General features: G+C 42.6%; 1 protein-coding gene across 1 annotated transcript in view; it reads left to right on the forward strand.

The window, feature by feature from the left end:
- LOC137654557 (bleomycin hydrolase) overlaps window positions 1-19,709 on the forward strand; it is a 188,669-nt gene that overhangs the window by 97,155 nt on the left and 71,805 nt on the right. Inside the window, exon 6 of the mRNA XM_068388286.1 lies at window positions 7,055-7,139. Coding sequence (XP_068244387.1) covers window positions 7,055-7,139 — 85 coding nt within the window. The remainder of the gene's footprint in view (window positions 1-7,054; window positions 7,140-19,709) is intronic.

Genomic DNA, 19,709 nt, shown 5'->3' on the forward strand with positions numbered 1-19,709 from the left:
AGCATTCATCTAGACAGGTCTCCCTGCCAGCGCTCCCCTCACCAGCGTTCGCTTCACCAGTGCTCTCCTAGCACATGTTCACCTTGTCAGCGTTCAACTCGCCATTACTCGACAGCATTCTCTTTGCCAACACTACTCGACAGCGTTCACCTCACTAACACTACTCGACAGTGTTCGCCTCACCAGCGATCTCCTCAACATCGACCATCTAGGGAATGTTCACCACACCAGAGCTCGCTGCACCAGTGTGTGCCTCGCTAGCGTTCACCTCACCAGAAAAGTTTGCCCTGCCAAAAACGTTCACCTTGTCAACGTTTGCCTCGTCAACGTTCGCCTCGTCAGTGTTCAACTCGTCAATTGATGACACAACCGAACAACGAGCTGAAAGCAACTCAATCGCCCAAACCTAAGGAAGGGAATACGTAGGATGAGCTCAGCCAGCCAACTTACACCTTGTCTTGGGACACCGTCGAAGGCAAGAAAGCTTCCTCAGATGATTCTTCCTGAAGCTTGATCTTTTTCGAAGGACACTTGGTTTTCGGACCTGGTATCAGCAGTATGGCAGGAATTCTCAAAGGTGACTCGTGAGCCTCCAACAGCTCCTTTTCTGGGTACTCCCTCTATTCCTCTTGAGGTTTTGAGGTCTCCTAGGTCCACAAGCCCTCTTCTAGGCACGGTGTAGCAGTGCTCTCTGAAAGAACAGGGACCCCTACGACTGACATCTTGCTACAGCTCTCTTCCGAAGGATGCTAGGCTGTAACATAGTCTTGGGATTGACCCAATCAACCAGCAAAGGAAGAGGAGATGTTGTCTATCACCCCGCCTGCAGGAGACCACCTAGTCCCAAGGACAAGCAGAGGCTCGAGAACTCCAAGGGAGATTTCATTGACGGACTCTTATCGGTTTTCTCCAATATAACTGGGTCAACCAACACCTTCGGATCCTACACAGACATCGGTACCTCCTTTTGTAGCTCCAGAAGCTCATCAGCTTAGGAAACGACACAGAGGAAAGCTCCTTTTCTACTCGAGGGTTTCTCCAGCCAACCATGGCAAAGAAGGGATCTGGAAACCATACCGAAGAACTTACCGCTCGAGGGCAGAGCCGTCAATTCTTCAGCCGGTCCTTCCATCCACAAATCTGCAACTACAAGACCAAAAAGCTGCGGCCTTCCCCCTAGGCCTTGTTCCTTGACGAGTCATTCTGTTAATGTCCCTGACCCACCCTGAGCCCCTATGGATGTGAGTTCGGGTGTGGAAGACCTGTTTGACGACGGATCAAAACATTCGGAGAGTATGTTACCAGCGTCCGCCAGAACTAAGATCTTTCCCTTGGAGCAGAGAGACTCGGACCAGGTCTTCCTTCAGGTTCTTTCCTGTATTAGAAAAATTAACTCCTTAGTGTAACTGGATCAGGTTCCTGCAGAGGGAAAGGACAATGAACTTGACCTCCTATACCAGATTCCCAGGCCATCTGGCAAGATGTCTTCCAACATCCATGGGGCAGGTTGAGCATTTATGCGTTTCCCCCATTTTGCCTAGTAAGACTTCATAAACAAGGAAAGGGCATTGAAAGATCTCTCGATGACCCTCATAGCTCTGATGTGGGAGCATGCAGAATGGTTCCTAGATATACATCTGCTCACAGAAGTTCCGAGAGCTATTACTGTACCTTTTCCCGAGCTACTCAAACATCCACTTGCAAAGATATTCCACAAAGCTGAAGCTTTGCTACTACTTCTCGTCTCGAGGTTATCCAGCATCTCCTCCCAAAGAGAGACTTTTTACAACCAGTTGCAAAAAGTATGTCTGGATACCTCTGGGACCCTTCAGCCACCTTATATCTGGCAAAGTCGTCTATCTTTTGTGGTTGGTGTCGTGGAAGGGGTATCGCTCCCCTTGAAGCCACTATCCCTGTGATAGTGGTTTCTTTATACCTCTGGGAGGAAAAACTTTGCTCGATCTCGTCAGTAAAAGGCTATTGCTCAGCCTTGAGCCTCGCCTTTAGATAGAAAGGAGTTAACATTTTCTCCTCAATGGAATTGTCTCCTCATATGAAATTTTGAGTGTTCCTGCCCTTATATGGAAGTTAGACCTCTTTTATGGAATATAGTACATGTACTATAGCCCTGAAAGATCACCTTATGGACCATTACGTTAGTCGTCAGATCATGACTTGACCCTCAAGACAGTTTTTTCTCCTAACCCTGGCCTTGGCAAAGAGTGTCGGTTAGCTACATGGTCTAGCATACAACGTTACCCATTCAAGTGGATGGGGGCAGAGGACACTCGGCTTCGTCCCTGATTTAATATAAGACTCAAAATCCAGCTGTAGTGGATCCTAGATTCGGGCCCTTCCGGATTGAGAGTCTACGTTCTGTAATAGATGATCCAGATCAGTTGCTATTATGTCCTATTAGGGAACTCAAGTTTTATCTCAAAAGAACCACAGGGGCTGACCCCCAGACTATTAGACTTTTCGTCAGCACAGGCATTGTCAAAAGGAAAATGCACGCAATACTACTGTATCTGGCTGGATTAGGCAAGTGATAAAGATAACTCTTGTTTCAGACTCGAAGACAGTGCTCATGATGTCAGGGGCATAAGCACTTCCCTGGCATTAAAAAAAAACCTCTGTGGCGCAGGTATTGCATGGTGGGGTGTGGAAGCATCAAACGACCTACACAGCCCACTACCTGCAAGACGTATTCCATAGGAACCTAGACACTCTCCTTGGGTCCTGTGGTGGCTGCACAAAACGTGATTGAAAGCACCTCAGCTCCCTTGTAGGACAAGTAGCAGTTGGTTGAGGGCAGATGTTGCCAGTTATGAGACTAGAATGAATATGCAAGTGACTGGCCTTTTCTTCTTTCATCCTCCCCTCTCTTGGGGTTGAGCAACTGAGGAACTTTGCAAGCTGACCTCTTCTAACTGCAGTTTGGTACCATCGTCTCTTATGTAACCTGATATATGTTTATATACTGTATTTATGTCCCTGATCTCCCTGCAAGGTGGAATTGGTCAATATCTATGTTGAGTATGGAATTTAGCTCCAAATATTACCTAACTGGGTCATCACATTGCTGAGTTCTCACACATTCACTTGATTGCCCAGGCTGTTAAATCTCTCACGTATTCTTAGAGTTAGAAAGTTGTCAGGGTGTATCTATTAAGCTTGTGTGAAGCACAGAATAACACCCTGGGACAGGAACCAGCCAGTTAATTTTAGGACTTCCACCCACCTAAGGGTAAGTCTCCACTGTAAAGAACGAAGGGATTGTATTTGTGTAGGGAAAAATGACAAATTTGGAAGTAATTTGTATTTTGCCTAACTCTATAAACTTTGAGCTCTTTACAAATACCTAACCCCCGGGAAAAGTCCTGTGTGCAAATAAAAATTGATGACTCTATACCAGTGTGTGGGAGTGTGGTGGCTAGTCTACCCTCTACTACACCCCCTTAATAATTAGCATGGGTAGTTATACCTCGCTAAAAAGTCTGTTCCGTAACTGAAATACAAACCACGCTATTTAATATGGGTAATTACTTTCGGCGTAGCTGAAATGACGAGCCATTAGAACTTTAACGAGGGTTTACTACCCCACCGCTAGTTAGCGGGGGTAGGGAGGGAAGCTTGCTTACCCCCCCCCCCCTCACACACACCTGTGCTGAGCTCATTTTGCTATCGGCTCGGGTGCTAGACGAACATGTCCTCTGTCACCCTCGCCTTACTGACAGCCATTTTGACTGATCTTTTGTTTGCTTTTTCTTTTCTACTGAGTGTTTGTGAAGTTGGCCTCTGTGATGCGGAAGTGTCCCGGTTTACCTGACCGCCCTTAGGTCCTTTTTGTAGGGGCCAAGGGTGTGATAGAGATAACGTATGTGGTGAGTGTGGGGAGTGGTCTACCTCCCAGTGGGAGAGGTTTTCCCGGCACCGGCATAAGAAGTCCAAAAGGGATATTTCTCCTTCTAAGAGCTCCCACTCGATCGGTTTCTTCCGAGAAACTGTCGAGTGGTAGCGTAGGCCTCAGTTCTGTTGACCGATCTCGGGGTTTGGGAGAGGGAGTTGCCTCCCATAGCGAGGCAGCTCCTCCTCCTCCCCCGGGGGAGGATATTAATTCTGATGTCAATGTTAATGTGACTAACCATGATTTGTTGCAGCTTTGGGCTTCCTTGGGGCTTCAGGGTTCGCCCTCCAAGGAAGCCCTGTTTGACATGATCAAGTTAGGAGCAGCTGTTAAACAGTCGCCGACTTTAGCAGAGGTCGATCCTCTGTCTATCATCGACGTTGTTGTGGCAGAGGCTTCTGACGAGTTAGGTCAAACCTCTGCTCCTGATGTAGCTGAAGGGTTAGTTCCCCCCTCCGAACATCCTTTGAGGGAGGAGCCAAGTCCAACGGTCTCTCCTGCAGGTGATTCGCCCCCTCGGAGGAGTTCACTGACAGAGACTCCTCTTCGGAGGACTGCTGGTCAGCTTGCTGATCCTACGGCCCCCCAGAGGGCGTATAAGGTGCAAAGCACGCCATCCTCTTCGCCGTAGAGGCCTTCCCTCGCCCCACAAGGGCGTAAGGAGGCACCTCTTCGGCTCGTCATCCCCGCAGTCCGCCACAGAGGAACCTCGTCGTCGATCACCGACCCTGCCAGCTACATCCGTGGACCTCTCTGCAGATTGTTCGCGATCTCCTTCGGTGGAAGGTCGTCCTTGCAAAGGACGCACCGACCTTCCTCCCGCTAGACCTGCTGACCTGCCGTCGCCGTTCCTGGCTGCTGATGCGCTGTGGGCGCCCACGCATCCCGTTTTCAGGTGGGTATCGGTCCCTTCGGGGCACAAGGGACTTTCTCTCCTAGAGACTAAGTCCCTTACGCGCCAGGTATCCCCCACGCGCCATCGATCTCCTACGCGCCAGCGCGCTCCAGTTCCAGTTGAGAGTGCGCCAGCGGTCTCCTGTGCGTCAGCGCTCACCTGCGCGCCAGCGCTCACCTGCGCGTCAGCGCTCACCTACGAGAGCTCACCCCGAGTGTCATCACTCTTCATCAGCACAGGCAAGGTCAAGAGGAGGGTCACAAAGAGCACCATCTCTGCCTGGATTTTCAAGGTCATAGGCCTCGTACTGAATCCAAATCCTCCTCCGACATGTCGCCCAGAGCACTCAACATCAGGGGCATTGCTACGTTCCTGGTGTTCAATTGTAACTACTTTGTGACGAAGGTCCTACAAGCAGGTGTGTGGAAGTGTCAAATGACCTTCACCACCCACTACCTGCAAGGCGTACATCACAGGAGACACGATACATTCTCTATTGGTCCTGTAGTGGCTGCACAACAACTGGTTTAATGCCTCAAGCTCCTTTATCGACAAGTAGCAGGAGATTGAGGGCATCTTTTACCTGGTTTTAGTCTGAGTGAATGAAGAACAATGACCAGGCTCTTTCTTGTCTTCATCCTCCCCTCTCTTGTGAAAATCAGCATCGTGGGTCCTCTGCACAGCTGACCTTGACCTCTGCAGGTAAACCATTGTTCCCTTGTGTAATCTAGTTTTGTGTCAATACTGTTGCGTCCCCATACCCTGGTGAGGTGGTGTTGCGTATATCTTGGTGACCTCAGACAATTCCTATGACTCAGAAGAGATCTTACCTTGACAGTCACAGTACTAGTATCTCAACACACAGCTTGCGTAGGCTGCAGAACATGCATAGCATGATTAGCGAGGTATCAAGGTTTCCTCTTTTAAGTGCTTATACACATAAAAGGGAATCCTTGGGTAAAGCCTAAAAGCCAGACTGGCAGGAACATTCGCCCTCCTAATGGGTGAGTCATAACCTTATAAATAGCGTAAGTTTGTATTCCAGTTATGGAATAAATTACAAATTTGGAAATAATTTGTATTTTTCTTATTGGTACAAACCTTTAGCTATTTATACAAACTTACCCGTCAACCCTGCCCCCATTGAAGTCCTACCTCCAAGTAAAGGGAAGCACAGTCACATGTGTGAGTGAGAGGTGTAGCTAGCTACCCCCTGCTAACTAGCATGATGGGTAGTTAACCCTCACTAAAATTTTAATGGCTCGTCCTTTCAGCTTTGCTGAAAGTAATACCCCTATAAATAGCTAAAGGATTGTATCGTTAGGAAAAATACAAATTATTTCCAAATTTGTCATATCACTATTATCCTGGACCTTACATCACATAGGCAATGCCTTTTGTCCATGAGCCCCTGCATACGTACAACACTAATTTGGCAGTTGAAAACTATGATGTGTAAATTAGGTGCTTCTGAAATCTTCGGATGAAGCTAGCTTATGAACTTATAAATTCACCCTTTTCATTGTGGATAAGTCGTTACATAGTTATCACTACAGTATCATGATGAATGATTCCTAATTTTAATTTCATTTAGTCTCTAAGCCTTTCATGCCTCAAAGACATTGCGACTTGTATCAGACTAATCTGTTACTTAACCTTGTTACAAGTTTCATTATAATGCCCTTCTAGAAATTGTTCATGTTATGAAGACAACTTTTCTTTTTTATTCATTTCCACCCATTGCATCTAAGTGGTATATTTCGCTAGACTGCAGACATAAGAATGTGTGTTTTATCATCTTTTAACTATGGGTGTACTTGTTTGAAAAAAGAATTTGTCACTTGGGTTTTCTGAATTTTATATTAAGGCCTAAGTAAGAGTTAAGTATTTGTGTATATAAAGAATGAAACTATTTAAAGTTTTGTAACTTATTATTGTACTCAAGTTCAATTATATGATCCTTGGTCCTGTTTTACTCAAGTATAACTATAATGACTCAACTTGGCAAATGTTTTACTCATGTTACACTACAATTTAATAGTGTAATTTGTGCAGAATCCTTTTAAGAGTTGTAAGCCACCTAAGGGAATTATTGTATGTTGAAGCTGCCATTAACACTAACCCAAGAGTATCCTCACTGCAGTATACATGGCGATATTGTGATTATAATCAAGTAAATAATAGTACCATATTATAGGGATTTTATATTTCCTGGGGCTAATTACTTTAGATTAATTCTAAATACTTTTCAGGTATGGTGTTATGCCTAAGAAATGTTTCCCTGAATCATACAGTGCAGAGAATTCTATGAGGATGAATCGAATTTTACAAAGCAAGGTCTGTAACCTGTATCTTTTAAGAAACACATATATGTGTGAATACTAATGGGATGTGTACCTTGTTCCATTAACTCATACTATAACATTTTTAATGAGTAATCCAGAAATTTACCTCTGAATTTTTCCTATGTACATAGCCTTCATAAGTATTCCTTTAATGTGTAGTCTGAACATAAAGAAATGTTAAGAAGTATAGGGCTAGGTACATATGAGCAAATACATGTCAATTCCACCATGAGTCATATTCACTTAGGTTTTGGATCTTTTAACATTCTGAGATTCCTTCTTGTATATTCTAGTCAAAACCATGGGTAAGACAAAGTTGAAGGTATCCTAGACACAGTACGTAATTTGTTTTTATTATACTCATTCAGCATTAAGAGTTGTTAGCTGGTTAAGGCACCAATTTTCTGATGAGATACTACTGCTGGAGAAATATAGAGCTCCTATCTCTAGTTATCCAGTGCCAGAGCATGCTTCCTTGTTTAATAAATCCAATCCTTTTTCTAATTACTATATAGTCACGCACTATCTTTCTCTACACATTGTATAACACTGGACAAACTACATTTGTTCTTTACATAATACAAAGCTTCATCCTTTAGTTCGAGTATGACTTCATCGAAGCTGGAAACTGCCCTTGAGCTTTATGACGAGGTAAACATAACTATTATTATTATTATTATTATTATTATTATTTTTATTATTATTATTATTATTTTTATTATTATTATTACTATTATTATTATTATTATTATTATTATTATTATTATTATTATTATTATTATTACTAGCCAAACTACAACCCTAGTTGGAAAAGCAAGATGCTATAAGCCCAAGGGCTCCAATAGAGAAAATGTCCCAGTGAGGAAAGGAAATTAGGAAATAAATAAATGATGAGAACAAATTAACAATAAATCATTCTAAAAACAGTAACGTCAAAACAGATATGTCATATATAAACTATTAACGTCAAAACAGATATGTCATACATAAACTATAGAGAGACTCATGTCAGCCTGGTCGAAATAGAAACATTTGCTGCAACTTTGAACTTTTGAAGTTCTACGGATTCAACTACCCGATTAGGAAGATCATTCCACAACTTGGTAACAGCTGGAATAAAACTTCTAGAATACTGTATAGTATTGAGCCCCATGAGGGAGAAGGCCTGGCTATTAGAATTACTGCCTGCCTAGTAATACAAACAGGATAGAATTTTCCAGGGAGATCTGAATGTAAAGGATGGTCAGAGTTATGAAAAATCTTATGCAACATGCATAATGAACTAATTGAACGACGGTTCCAAAGATTAATATCTAGATCAGGAATAAGAAATTCAATAGACCGTAAGTTTCTGTCCAACAAATTAAGATGAGAATCAGCAGCTGAAGACCAGACAGGAGAACAATACTCAAAACAAGGTAGAATGAAAGAATTAAAACACTTCTTCAGAATAGATTGATCACCAAAAATCTTGTAAGACTTTCTCAATAACCCAATTTTTTGTGCAATTGAAGAAGACACAGACCTAATGCATTTCTCAAAAGTAAATTTGCTGTCGAGAATCACACCTAAAATTTTAAAAGAGTCATACAAAGTTGAAGAAACATTATCAATACTAAGATCTGGATGTTGAGGAGCCACCGTCCTTGACCTACTTACAATCATACTTTGAGTTTTGTTAGGATTCAACTCCATACCTCATAATTTGCACCATGCACTAATTTTAGTTAGATCTCTATTAAGGGATTCATCAACCCCAGATCGACATTCAGGGGATGTAATTGATGCAAAGAGAGTAGCATCATCTGCATACGCAACAAGCTTGTTTTCTAGGCCAAACCACTTGTCATGTGTATATACAGTAGTATGAAAAGTAATGGGCCAAGAACACTACCCTGTGGAACACCAGATATCACATTCCTATACTCACTATGGTGCCCATCAACAACAACTCTTTGAGATCTATTACTTAAAAATTCAATAATAATGCTAAGAAACAACCCACCTACTCCCAACTGTTTGAGTTTGAAAACAAGGGCCTCATGATTAACACTGTCAAAGGCAGCACTAAAATCAAGACCAATCATACGAACTTCCTGACCACAATCAAGGGATTTCTGTACACCATTGTAGATTGTAAGAAGGGCATCACATGCTCCAAGGCCTTTACGAAACCAAATTGCAAACTAGGGAATAGATGATTACCTTCAGCAAACCTATTAAGACGTTTTGCCAGAAGACGTTCAAAAACTTTAGATATTTACATAGAGGAGTAACATTACCAATTCTCCAACAAGTGCTAAAAGCTCCTCTTCTTGCTAACTTGTGCAAAATAACAGATAACTTTGGAGCTAAGAAATCTGCAGTCTATAAAAAACAAAGGAAAAATACCATTTGGGTCTACACCCCCATAAGCATCAAGGTCCATCAACAGAGCTTTAATTTCATGAGATCGAAAAGCTAAACTAACTAGTTTAGCCTCAGGAAAATAGGAGTGAGGAAGTTCAAGTTTTTCATTACTGTGTTTACTGTAAAAAACATCAGCCAACACTAGCTTTTGGGTGGGGTTGTAGGCTCCACCCACTCAATAGGTAGTGCTACCTTCTCTTTGACTTCAGTTGCCAGAGAGTACTGACATACTTCTTGGTGTCCTCATCTGGTTGTTTTAATCTTTTGTATTTTCTTTCAGTTTGATTAAATGGTTTTGCAGTCATGTCTGTGGTACATTACTGGAAGAAGCAAGGATATGCAGTGGTTCCTGATAATTGTATTTATGTTAGTTTCCTGTGTTACCTGCCGGTATTCAACATACATGTTCCTGTTGGACGGCAGGTCTATTGCTGTCTTATCTTTCGTGTGTGTGTGTGTGTCCTACAACTAAGATGATGACAATATGAGCCTATGAAAGTTGGTTTTCCTTGGGTATTGTTGGCGCTCTGTCAACTGAAGGGTTCTTCCACTGCCAATCCAGGAAGGTGCTAAGGAAGTTTATTTGGCTGTGCTATTGTCATTTCATCTCTGTGAGAGCGTTGTCATCGATCTTCACAACTCTGTAGAAGACGAACTTTAAGTTCTCCCTTCTCTCCTAACTCATTGTCATTGAGTCTTCACTTTGGAAGAAGAATGAGTAGAAGACATCATTGTAGAAGTCTAGGGAATTCTGAACTATAGCATCTACAAATGCCTAACTCCTTGTTTCTCTCCCCGTGTAAGACATTTCTGGTTCCAGGAACCTCCCTCCTTATGTGAATGCTGAGAGTTATCCCATGTTGGGAATAAACATCGGTGCATACAACCCTTTGGAGTGTCTGGTTACTTGATGGAGGTGTTTTTACCCCTTTTACATGTCTTGTAAGATCTCTAGTCCTCTTCCAATGGCTCTCTTCGAGTTACCATAGGGACGGAGCACGAGTCCACACTCCTCTCAGCCGAACCAGTACTATCCAAGCTGCATTCATTAGTAACTTTTGTTGATTCTTACTTACTCCTCATTGCCCATAGCCCACGTGCAGATTGTTAACATAATAAGTACTGCCTAATATGTTTTTTGTTTGTTTTCTTTTACATTATAAGTAGTTTGTAATTAAATGTCGACAAGTCAGTAAGTGTACCGTACATTTGCATGTGTACACTACGTACTGGATACGGTAAAGCCACAGTATAGTCGTTTCCCTGATTGGAACTATGATTTTACCTAGTAGTCATCATAAAGAGCAACTAAACACTGTTGCTCCTATCTAGTAATACTGTACTGTATAACACTCGCTGATACTGTAGTTTATATTACTGTAATATATGTACAGTAATATCACTACAGTACAGCTTAACTGTTCTATAAGTGTTCACTGTTTTCATTCTGACGACTTGACAAATTTGACAACTCACCACACACATAGCCTACATTTATATATTGTAGAGTACAGTTTGGAGTTAATAAACAATGATACATAATACTGTAATATTGTTCTGTACAATGTATTTACAATTTGAGATTAACCAAGTGTACGTATTTTATACAACGACCAATAACAATTTTTGTATGAAGTTTTATGCTGCAATCTTGAAGCATGATGCAATTCCTGATGCGTCTTGTCTTACGCAGTACTGTAGGGTATCCGACATCTACAATACTGTAACCCGGTAAATTTATAATATGTGCAGTGTGTATGAACATAGCTTTGGAAAAAAAATATATCCATTAGTAATTATGTACAGGTACAGTATTTTTATATACTGTACAGAAAATAATAAAGTTCGGTATGGAACAGTATGTAGAAGATGATCATGTACATACTGTACCGTACTTAAAAATATATTTTTCATATCATTAATATATACAGTACTGTAATGTACATAAGTACAGTATATTTACAAAAATATAACACTACTGTATACAGTACTCTTAACAGTAACAGTACTTACCGAAAAATATTCTGCCAAAAGGCACAGTTGGTGAGGTGGATGGAGGATTTGCCATGCAGTTAACAATGGATGAAATGAACGATGAAGGGACGTAAGTGCACAGCACGGCACATCTAAGCGGACGAGTCATCACAAAGATAACGAGATTAAAAATGGATTAGTACAGGATACAGTACATACAGTAATAAAAGAAAAAATTTGGAATATAATTTAAAAGTTATTCCATATTACTGTTCTTATTTAATTTTTAAAAGTTATTGTTTAAAGGAAAATTATATTAGTATAAATATATCTTACCATTCAGCAAGGGAAGGAGGATCATCTAGGCTTGTTGCTGTAGAAGGGACATTCTCTGGTCTTACTCTAGCATATATTGCGTATTTCCTCGTCATTCTTCACCTAGAGGTGCCTCTGTCAAAGGCTACCAATCGATCTTGGGTATTGTCTTCCAACTGAAGGGTATAACATCTCTCCACTTCTTGGGAGTTGTGTTTACTCGTGAGGAGCTTCGAGCAGTCTTGCCCACCCTCGGATCTCAGGCCCCTGTAATAGGACTTGACTGTAGTTCTTCAGGCTCTTAAGTGTACCCTGTTCGAGCCTTTGAGAAAGTTGTCAGACAGAGATTACTCTCAAGACTGTCTTTCTGCTAGGTTTAGCTTTGACTGTCTCTTATAGTCTCCTTCAATTTTGTGTTTGACTTTGTGGCCAGAACCCAGCAGTGCATGATCCCAGGTTTGAGCTCCTTCCTCCTCCCCTCTCTTCAGGAGGTGTCGGGTGATGATCGAGAGGAGATGCTCTTTGTCTTGTGAGGGCTCTGCAGTACTATCTGAAAAGGACACAATATCTTGGGCCTGAGTGTTGGGGACTTTTCATTAGCACTGGGAAGTCTAACAAAGAGGTATCAAGGAAGATGGACACTTTCTGGCTTTGTGAGACAATCCGTAGAGTGTACGCATCGACTAACAAGGTAAGACCAGAACTCATTAAGTCAGGTATATTGGTCCCACTCTTGCCTTCGGGAGAAACCTGTCAGTGGGCCAAGTGTTGAAGGCCAGTGTCTGGAAAAAGCAGACCACCTTCACGTCCTACAACTTGCGAGAGGATACCCACAAGTCCCTTGACACCTTTGTACTTGGACGTGTGGTGGCTGCTTGAGTAATTGTGTAACAACCCTTGCTCCTACATGGCTCAAGGATGTATCTTGTCTATGGTAAAATGTAGATGTAAGTCTGGAATGAACAGCAGTATGACTGGGTCTTCTGTTGTCTCCCCTCTCAGGGACGAAAAGGATCTTATAAGCCAGTCAATAGGGGATTGAATAAGGAAGAAATTCATGGAAAGCTGGAACAAACTTCATTATCTTTGTAATAGGGTATTTAATAACGTATAAATTTTGCACCCTTCTACCGCCCCGGATTTGGCCGCCATCTTGGAAAAATGGCGGCGAAAAAGTTTTTTTTGCAAATATCTCGTTTGGGATTCACTTTACCAGAATATGTGTCAATGCATAAAATAATCCATGCAAAATTTTCTATAATTACTCTTCTATGTATATTTTTTATATATTGCACCATTATTGTGCCTACAAAAAAGTTTACAACTTTTTTTTGCCTGCCTCCAATCTCCAAAATTTGTCTCAGGGGTGTCCTTCCTCTTTTTGTTTCTGTCTTAGGAGAGACAGTGAATGCTCACTGGCAGGGTTACCACCCTTGCACCCAACCATCCACCCTAATTATAAATTTATCAACTTAATGCTTTACCAGTTTTTTCTGCACAATTAAATGGATTGAGTTCCAGGATAGCATTGGTTTTCTCGTAATGGGTAGTATAGCGAACTACATTGTTCTTCATAAGAAAGTAATGGTTGTAAGATAAGATAACAGCTTGGCATGTATCTATCTATCTCTTGCCTGACACCCTCTTTCCTTGCTGGGTGGCCATGAACTAATCTCCCCAGGAGGTTTTTTCACATTCTTTTTAACTGTATTTGCTTTTCATTAGGAGTGGGTTGCTGGCCCTTCTATAATATATTTTGATTATTCCATTCTATGAGTTTCTTCACCCTCTGACATCAAGGAGTATCCAAATGTGGCATCAAGGGGATCATCACAGTCCTTTCATCAATCAAGTCAGAGTTTAAAGATGACAACCCCTTTCAAAAAACACATATCACAGAAAATTTTAATCCTGCCTTTCTACTGCTACAGGTGGCAGTCATGCAACCTTAAGCACATTTGCATGAGACAATGTTGAGCAGGTCTGGTGGAGCTGGGTCTTTATCCATAGTTACTGGAATCAATCCTTTTGTAGTTGCATTCTAACCCCAATTTATTGGAGACAAGTCATTTCCCAACCTCTTCTGCAGTTGGTGATATGTACGTAAGGAATGAAATCGAGCAGCTGCATCTGTAAAAGGCAGAGAAGCCGAATTGAATTCACTTTGAATGAATGATTGAGCATAGCACATATCTCAAATCAGAAAGGGATTCACATTCCTTATGCCCATATAAGTGAAGAATGAAATTCTTTCCTGCTTCAGCAATCTCTTCAGATTCAGCAGAGGGTTCTTTAAAGACTTAGTTCATGTTTTTCCAAAAGCCAAATGAACTTAAGTTTTCCCTGTCTAAAAAAGGCTAAAGTATTGTCAGACCCATTAAATGCATGTAAGAAGAGAATGTTGTCCTTGATGACTGACCTAAATTTCATAGAGGTTGGTACGTACAGCTTGCCTGGATTTAAGATGTATATATTTGTCCTTGATCCAACCAAGGCTGTAAGGATGATTAAGAGGTCTAAATCTTTTTGTACGATTGTTACTGATTCAGCCATGGTAGATATTCAATAGCAGTAGCAACAATCACTCTGTCTACCTCTTCAGTAGCCTGTTTTACTGTATAACCCTCATTGATCAGTCTAGTGGTGGGCATTGTAATAAGCTAGCACTTATTTCTCTAATTTGAAAGAAACCTGGTTTGAATTGTTACAGGCATTGTTTCATCAAACATTGTGTCTATGGTAAAATAAATCATTCGCCGAGCACGCTCAGCACATTTTATACTTTTGTCTGCTAGATTTTTTGGATATCCATCAAATATAACATGGCATTTCTCTTGTAGTTCTTTACATATTCAGTGTATCTCTTTAGAATGGCTGTGAAATCATCTCTACATTTTGCCAATCAACTTGATACATCAGAAATCCTCCATCATTAACAAAATACCATAACTCCAACAATTCTTGTGACACTAAAAGGAGCAAATAGTTCATATATCATGGATTTCATGGTTTTGTGCATTCCCATTTCATAAAAAATGAACAAGGGATATGGAGCTACAGTATTTCATACTCAAAGTTAAGTTTGAGTAGTTCATGTGAGTTCTTGGTAAATCCAAGCCTTCTTAATAACATTTAAGGTTCAACTGGGCATGTAGCATTTCGTATTTTTACTCCAGTTATGGCAGCTCTTATGGGTTTGACTCTATTCCTCCGTGCAAACTTGACTTTTACAAAGTTACTACCAACATTAACATTGAAACTACTCCTGCACCATAAGCATTATGAGGATTTGTTTCTGTATCTCCCATTACTCCTCTGCTTATTGACATAATGCCATCAAAATCTAGAAATGGTGGGTGGGATAAGAACCCCCCTACAAAGTGCTGGAGCTCTTCATTATCTCTTGAAATGTGAGCCTTTCTGGCATCTATATGCTGTTCTCATGTATTTTAAGCAACATCACAATACTGTACTCCCCAATTATCTCTTTATGATCTTCAAATTGATAGCATTCCAAGAACCCATCTGGTTAGCACAGAGTCTGACATTCCTGTACCTTGGGTCAGTCCGCCAGAACTCTTCATGAAACACATAAAAGTATGTTCAATGGTCATGTCAGACCAGATGCCTAGCCAAAATTTTTCTGACCTTATTGTAAAATAACCCTTTTGATCATAATTTTCATATTCCTTTGGGGTTATGCAGTCCTTCAAGTCTAACATGTCTTGTAGATACAAGTGAGCTGATTTTGCATACAAGAAATTACCACTGGTATGAAAATAGGGTAGCATCTTTTGAATTACTTCCAGGTGTAGTTTCCAGTTACCTGATCGCACTGGTTCAATAAAGGGATTTTGACGTAGGAAAAATCTATTTCTGGGCGAGGGACCTGTGCCGCCCAGTGAATAAGCTCCTATTAGCACTTATTCTTAGGTAATTTACTGCTAAATATACCAGAGAAAAAATGTAAAGGAGTGCTAGGTTAACTAGCTCGCTCACCTATTGGTGTCGGTATAAAATTGGGCGTATAATCCAGAGGTCCCGCACTATTTAGATTCATCCACGACAAAGACCCCAATAGAGGAGAGCCGTTCAACCTCACTCGGCACCAGCAACTCTGCATCCGCTCAGAACCCAACTCCTTAGCACCCAAAGTTTGGGGACTCCAAGGGAGAGGAGCTGGGAGGGTTCACTGGGCGGCACAGGTCCCTCGCCCAGAAATAGATTTTTCCTACGTCAAAATCCCTTTTCTGGGCTTGAACCTGTGCCGGCCAGTGAATATATACAAGAGAAATGTCACCAAACTTGCAAAATAAAGGAAAAACATAAACATAAGGGAAATACAAGTTGCTTTAATCAGAGATGAGTGCCAAAAACAGCTATAAGGGTATCTTAAAAAGAACATAAATCCACTTGGTAGAACAATTGACCAAAAAAGGTAAGGTATAATAATGCCGTGAGTGATGATATATACAGATACTCAGGAGTCAAAAATTTACAAATGTAATAATAGTAATCAGGTGCGAAACCAACGAATACAAATAGGGTATAAATGAGGCAGGTAAGGGGGAGAGATAAAATAACAAGGAATTAACATATGAGTTACCTGGGGGTAACTACGCTCCCTGCAGCTACTGTAGGAAATTTAAGGGCTTCCAAATGTTTAAGGTAGTGTTTCTTGAACACTGAGGGTGACTTCCACCCTGTATACCTGGAAAGATCCGTAAAATTCATGTGGTGAAAAAAGTTCACCGAAGTAGCAACCGCTCTGATATCATGTGCAAGAGGAAAAGAGTCAGGGCTAGCTTGTTTAATAAAATACAAGATTTGTTGCCTGATCCCTTTAATGGTAATGGTACCGCCTTGTTCTCTAACGAATAGAGGCCCCGAGGAGTTAGAGGAGGTCCGGGATAAATAAGACCTAAGAGTAGTAACAGGGCACAGAGACGGATCTTGCGTGAGGGGAACAATTTTCCAGGAGGACCATCTGTTCTGAGGGTCTTCGTTCTTAGCTAAAAAGAATTTGTTAGGTGACAGAAGGACCTCTCCCGAAGGAAGGAACTCAATATGACCCGGGTCTCTTGACAAAGCTGCCAGTTCAGAAATTCTTGCCCCGGAAGCCAAGCTCACCAGGAAAAGTGTTTTCCTGAGAAGGGGAATGTAATCACAAGAACTGTTAATGGTATCAGAAGCCAATTTGAGTACATCGTTAAGGAACCAGGTAACCGGGGTAGGACGAGTAACCGGTTTCAGTCTGGCACAGGCTTTCGGAATTGAAGCTAACAAAGAGTCGGTTAAGTCTATGTTAAAAACCACTAGGAAGATCTTTTTCAAAGCAGATTTAATAGTGGTGATAGTATTGGCTGCCAGACCTGATTCTAATAAAGTTCTAAAGAAAGTGACTGTAAGGTTCAAGTTCATACAGTGTACGTCTGAGTCTATCAAAAATTTAGCCAACTTTTTAACCGCAGAATCATATTGGCGGATGGTGGAATCCCGTTTATCTGATTCTAGGAACAGGGTGTTTTGAGGATCGATATTGGCACCATGCATGGCCGCAAACTTCATGAAGTCCATAAAGTTAGGGCGCTCTGAATGTTTGAGAAAGCGTACACAACTCGTGTTTGTACTATCTGAGACAGAACCGGATTGGGTATCGGGTGAGGATGTAGTCTCAACTCTCGCAGGAGAGGGTACCAATTGCTCTTGGGCCAGTTGGGTGCGACCAAGGCTACTCGTCCCTTGAAGGATCTCAGTTTGTCTAGGACTTTCAGTAAAAGATTCACCGGGGGAAAGAGATAAATCCTTTCCCAGATGTCCCAATTCTGTGACATGGCGTCTGTGGCGTAGGCCTGAGGGTCTAGATTGGGAGCCACATATACTCTCAATTTGTGGTTGGACTCCGTGGCGAAGAGGTTCACTTGGAGACCCGGAACCCGAGAGAGAATCCACCGGAATGACTTTAGGTCGAGTGACCATTCCGATTCTAGAGGGGAGGTCCGGGACAAGGCGTCTGCCACTACGTTCCGGACTCCCGCCAGGTGGACAGCTGAAAGATGCCAACGGTTCGAGGCTGCTAGGGAGAATATGGCTACTAGAACATGGTTCAGAGGCCCTGATTTTGATCCGCCTCTGTTGAGGCAGCGGACCACCACTTCGCTGTCGAGAACCAGACGAAGGTGTTGTCTCTTGGGTGGAGCGAGACGTTTCAGGGTTAGAAGAACTGCCATGGCCTCCAGCACATTGATGTGAAATTGGCGGAATAAGGGAGACCAAAGACCTTGAACTTTCCTGAGCTGAGAATAGCCTCCCCAACCTGATAGGGATGCGTCCGTGTGAATGATTAACTTCGGAGGCGGAAATCGAAGGGGAACTGACTTTGACAGATTGATGGCCCTTGTCCAAGGTAGAAGTCTTTCCCGGAGAATGGGAGGAAGGCGGACTTTCCTGTCCCGGAGCTTCCGGTTCGCCCTCGAACGCCAGACACGATTGATATCTTTCAATTTTGCCTTCAGAAGTAGATCCGTCACTGAGGCAAATTGAAGGGACCCTAGGATCCTCTCTTGGAGTCGTCTGGAACTTACTTTGTCTTTGAGAAAGCGTTTGGTGTTCCTTGCAATCTCTAACCTCTTGGGTTTGGGAAGACACAGAGTATGAGATATAAGATCCCATTGCAGGCCGAGCCATTGGAACTTTGATTTCGGAAGAAGACGGGACTTCTTGAAGTTGATCTGGAAGCCTAGAGATTGAAGGTATTGGATGACTCTGTGAGTGGCTTTTAGGCAATTTTGGGAGGTGTCTGACCAAATGAGCCAGTCGTCCAGATAGGCTACTACTTGAATCCCTTAATTTCTGAGTTCCTGAACAGCGACTTCTGCCAACTTTGTGAAGATCCTTGGGGCGATGTTGAGCCCGAAAGGCATCACCTTGAAGGAGTAACTTTTGTCCCCTAGGCGGAAGCCTAGATACGGACGGAAATGTCTCGCTATCGGGACGTGATAATAGGCGTCTGTAAGATCGATAGAGGTGGTGACGGCCCCACGGGGAAGTAAGGTCCGCACCTGCGAGACGGTAAGCATTCGAAACTTGTCGCATTGAATGGACAAGTTGAGAAGGGATAGGTCTAGAATCACTCTTCTCTTGTCCGAATCCTTCTTCGGGACACTGAACAGCCGACCCTGAAACTTCAGGTGTTTCGTTTCTTGTATGGCGTTCTTTTGTAACAGGTCCTGGACAAATTTGACTAGGTCCGGAGTGGAATGTTGATGAAATCTGTTCGGAGGTGGAGGTCCTTGAATCCAACTCCACCCCAGTCCCTTGGAGATGATACTGAAAGCCCAGGGACTGAACCTCCATTTGTTGCGGAAGGCATAAAGCCTCCCCCCTACCCGCTGCACCTCAGTATTGGCTTGAGGAGTTGCCTCCACGTCCGCCTCGGAAGTTCTTTCCCTTGCGAAAGAATCTGCCTCTACCTCTGTTCTGGTTTGAACCACGGTGGTAGCCTCTACCTCTGCTATAACTCTGGGAAGAGCCTTGAGCCTCATAAGACTGGTTAAAGGCTGGAGAGGTGGTGGAGGCACCGGGAAGCTGGCTCTTAGGGAGCAGAACGGTGACATAGTCGTCCGATGAAGGAGCCTGAGAGGTGGAAGGCTGTGCAGGAGCAGCAGGAGATGGAGGAAGAGGCTGACGGAAAACAGACGAACTACTCTGCTGTTGCCGGAACTGGGTGGAGGTATACGGGCGGAGCTTCTTCCTACCCCGGGCTTGGTAATTTGCAGGGTCATATTTCCGTTTAGGAGTCAAACCCCAACGGGCTTTAAGGCTCTGATTGACTCTAGTAGCCTCTGCCAAGACTTCCTCCACA

Source organism: Palaemon carinicauda, chromosome 15 (assembly GCF_036898095.1).
Source record: "Palaemon carinicauda isolate YSFRI2023 chromosome 15, ASM3689809v2, whole genome shotgun sequence".
Taxonomy (NCBI): Eukaryota; Metazoa; Arthropoda; class Malacostraca; order Decapoda; family Palaemonidae; genus Palaemon; species Palaemon carinicauda.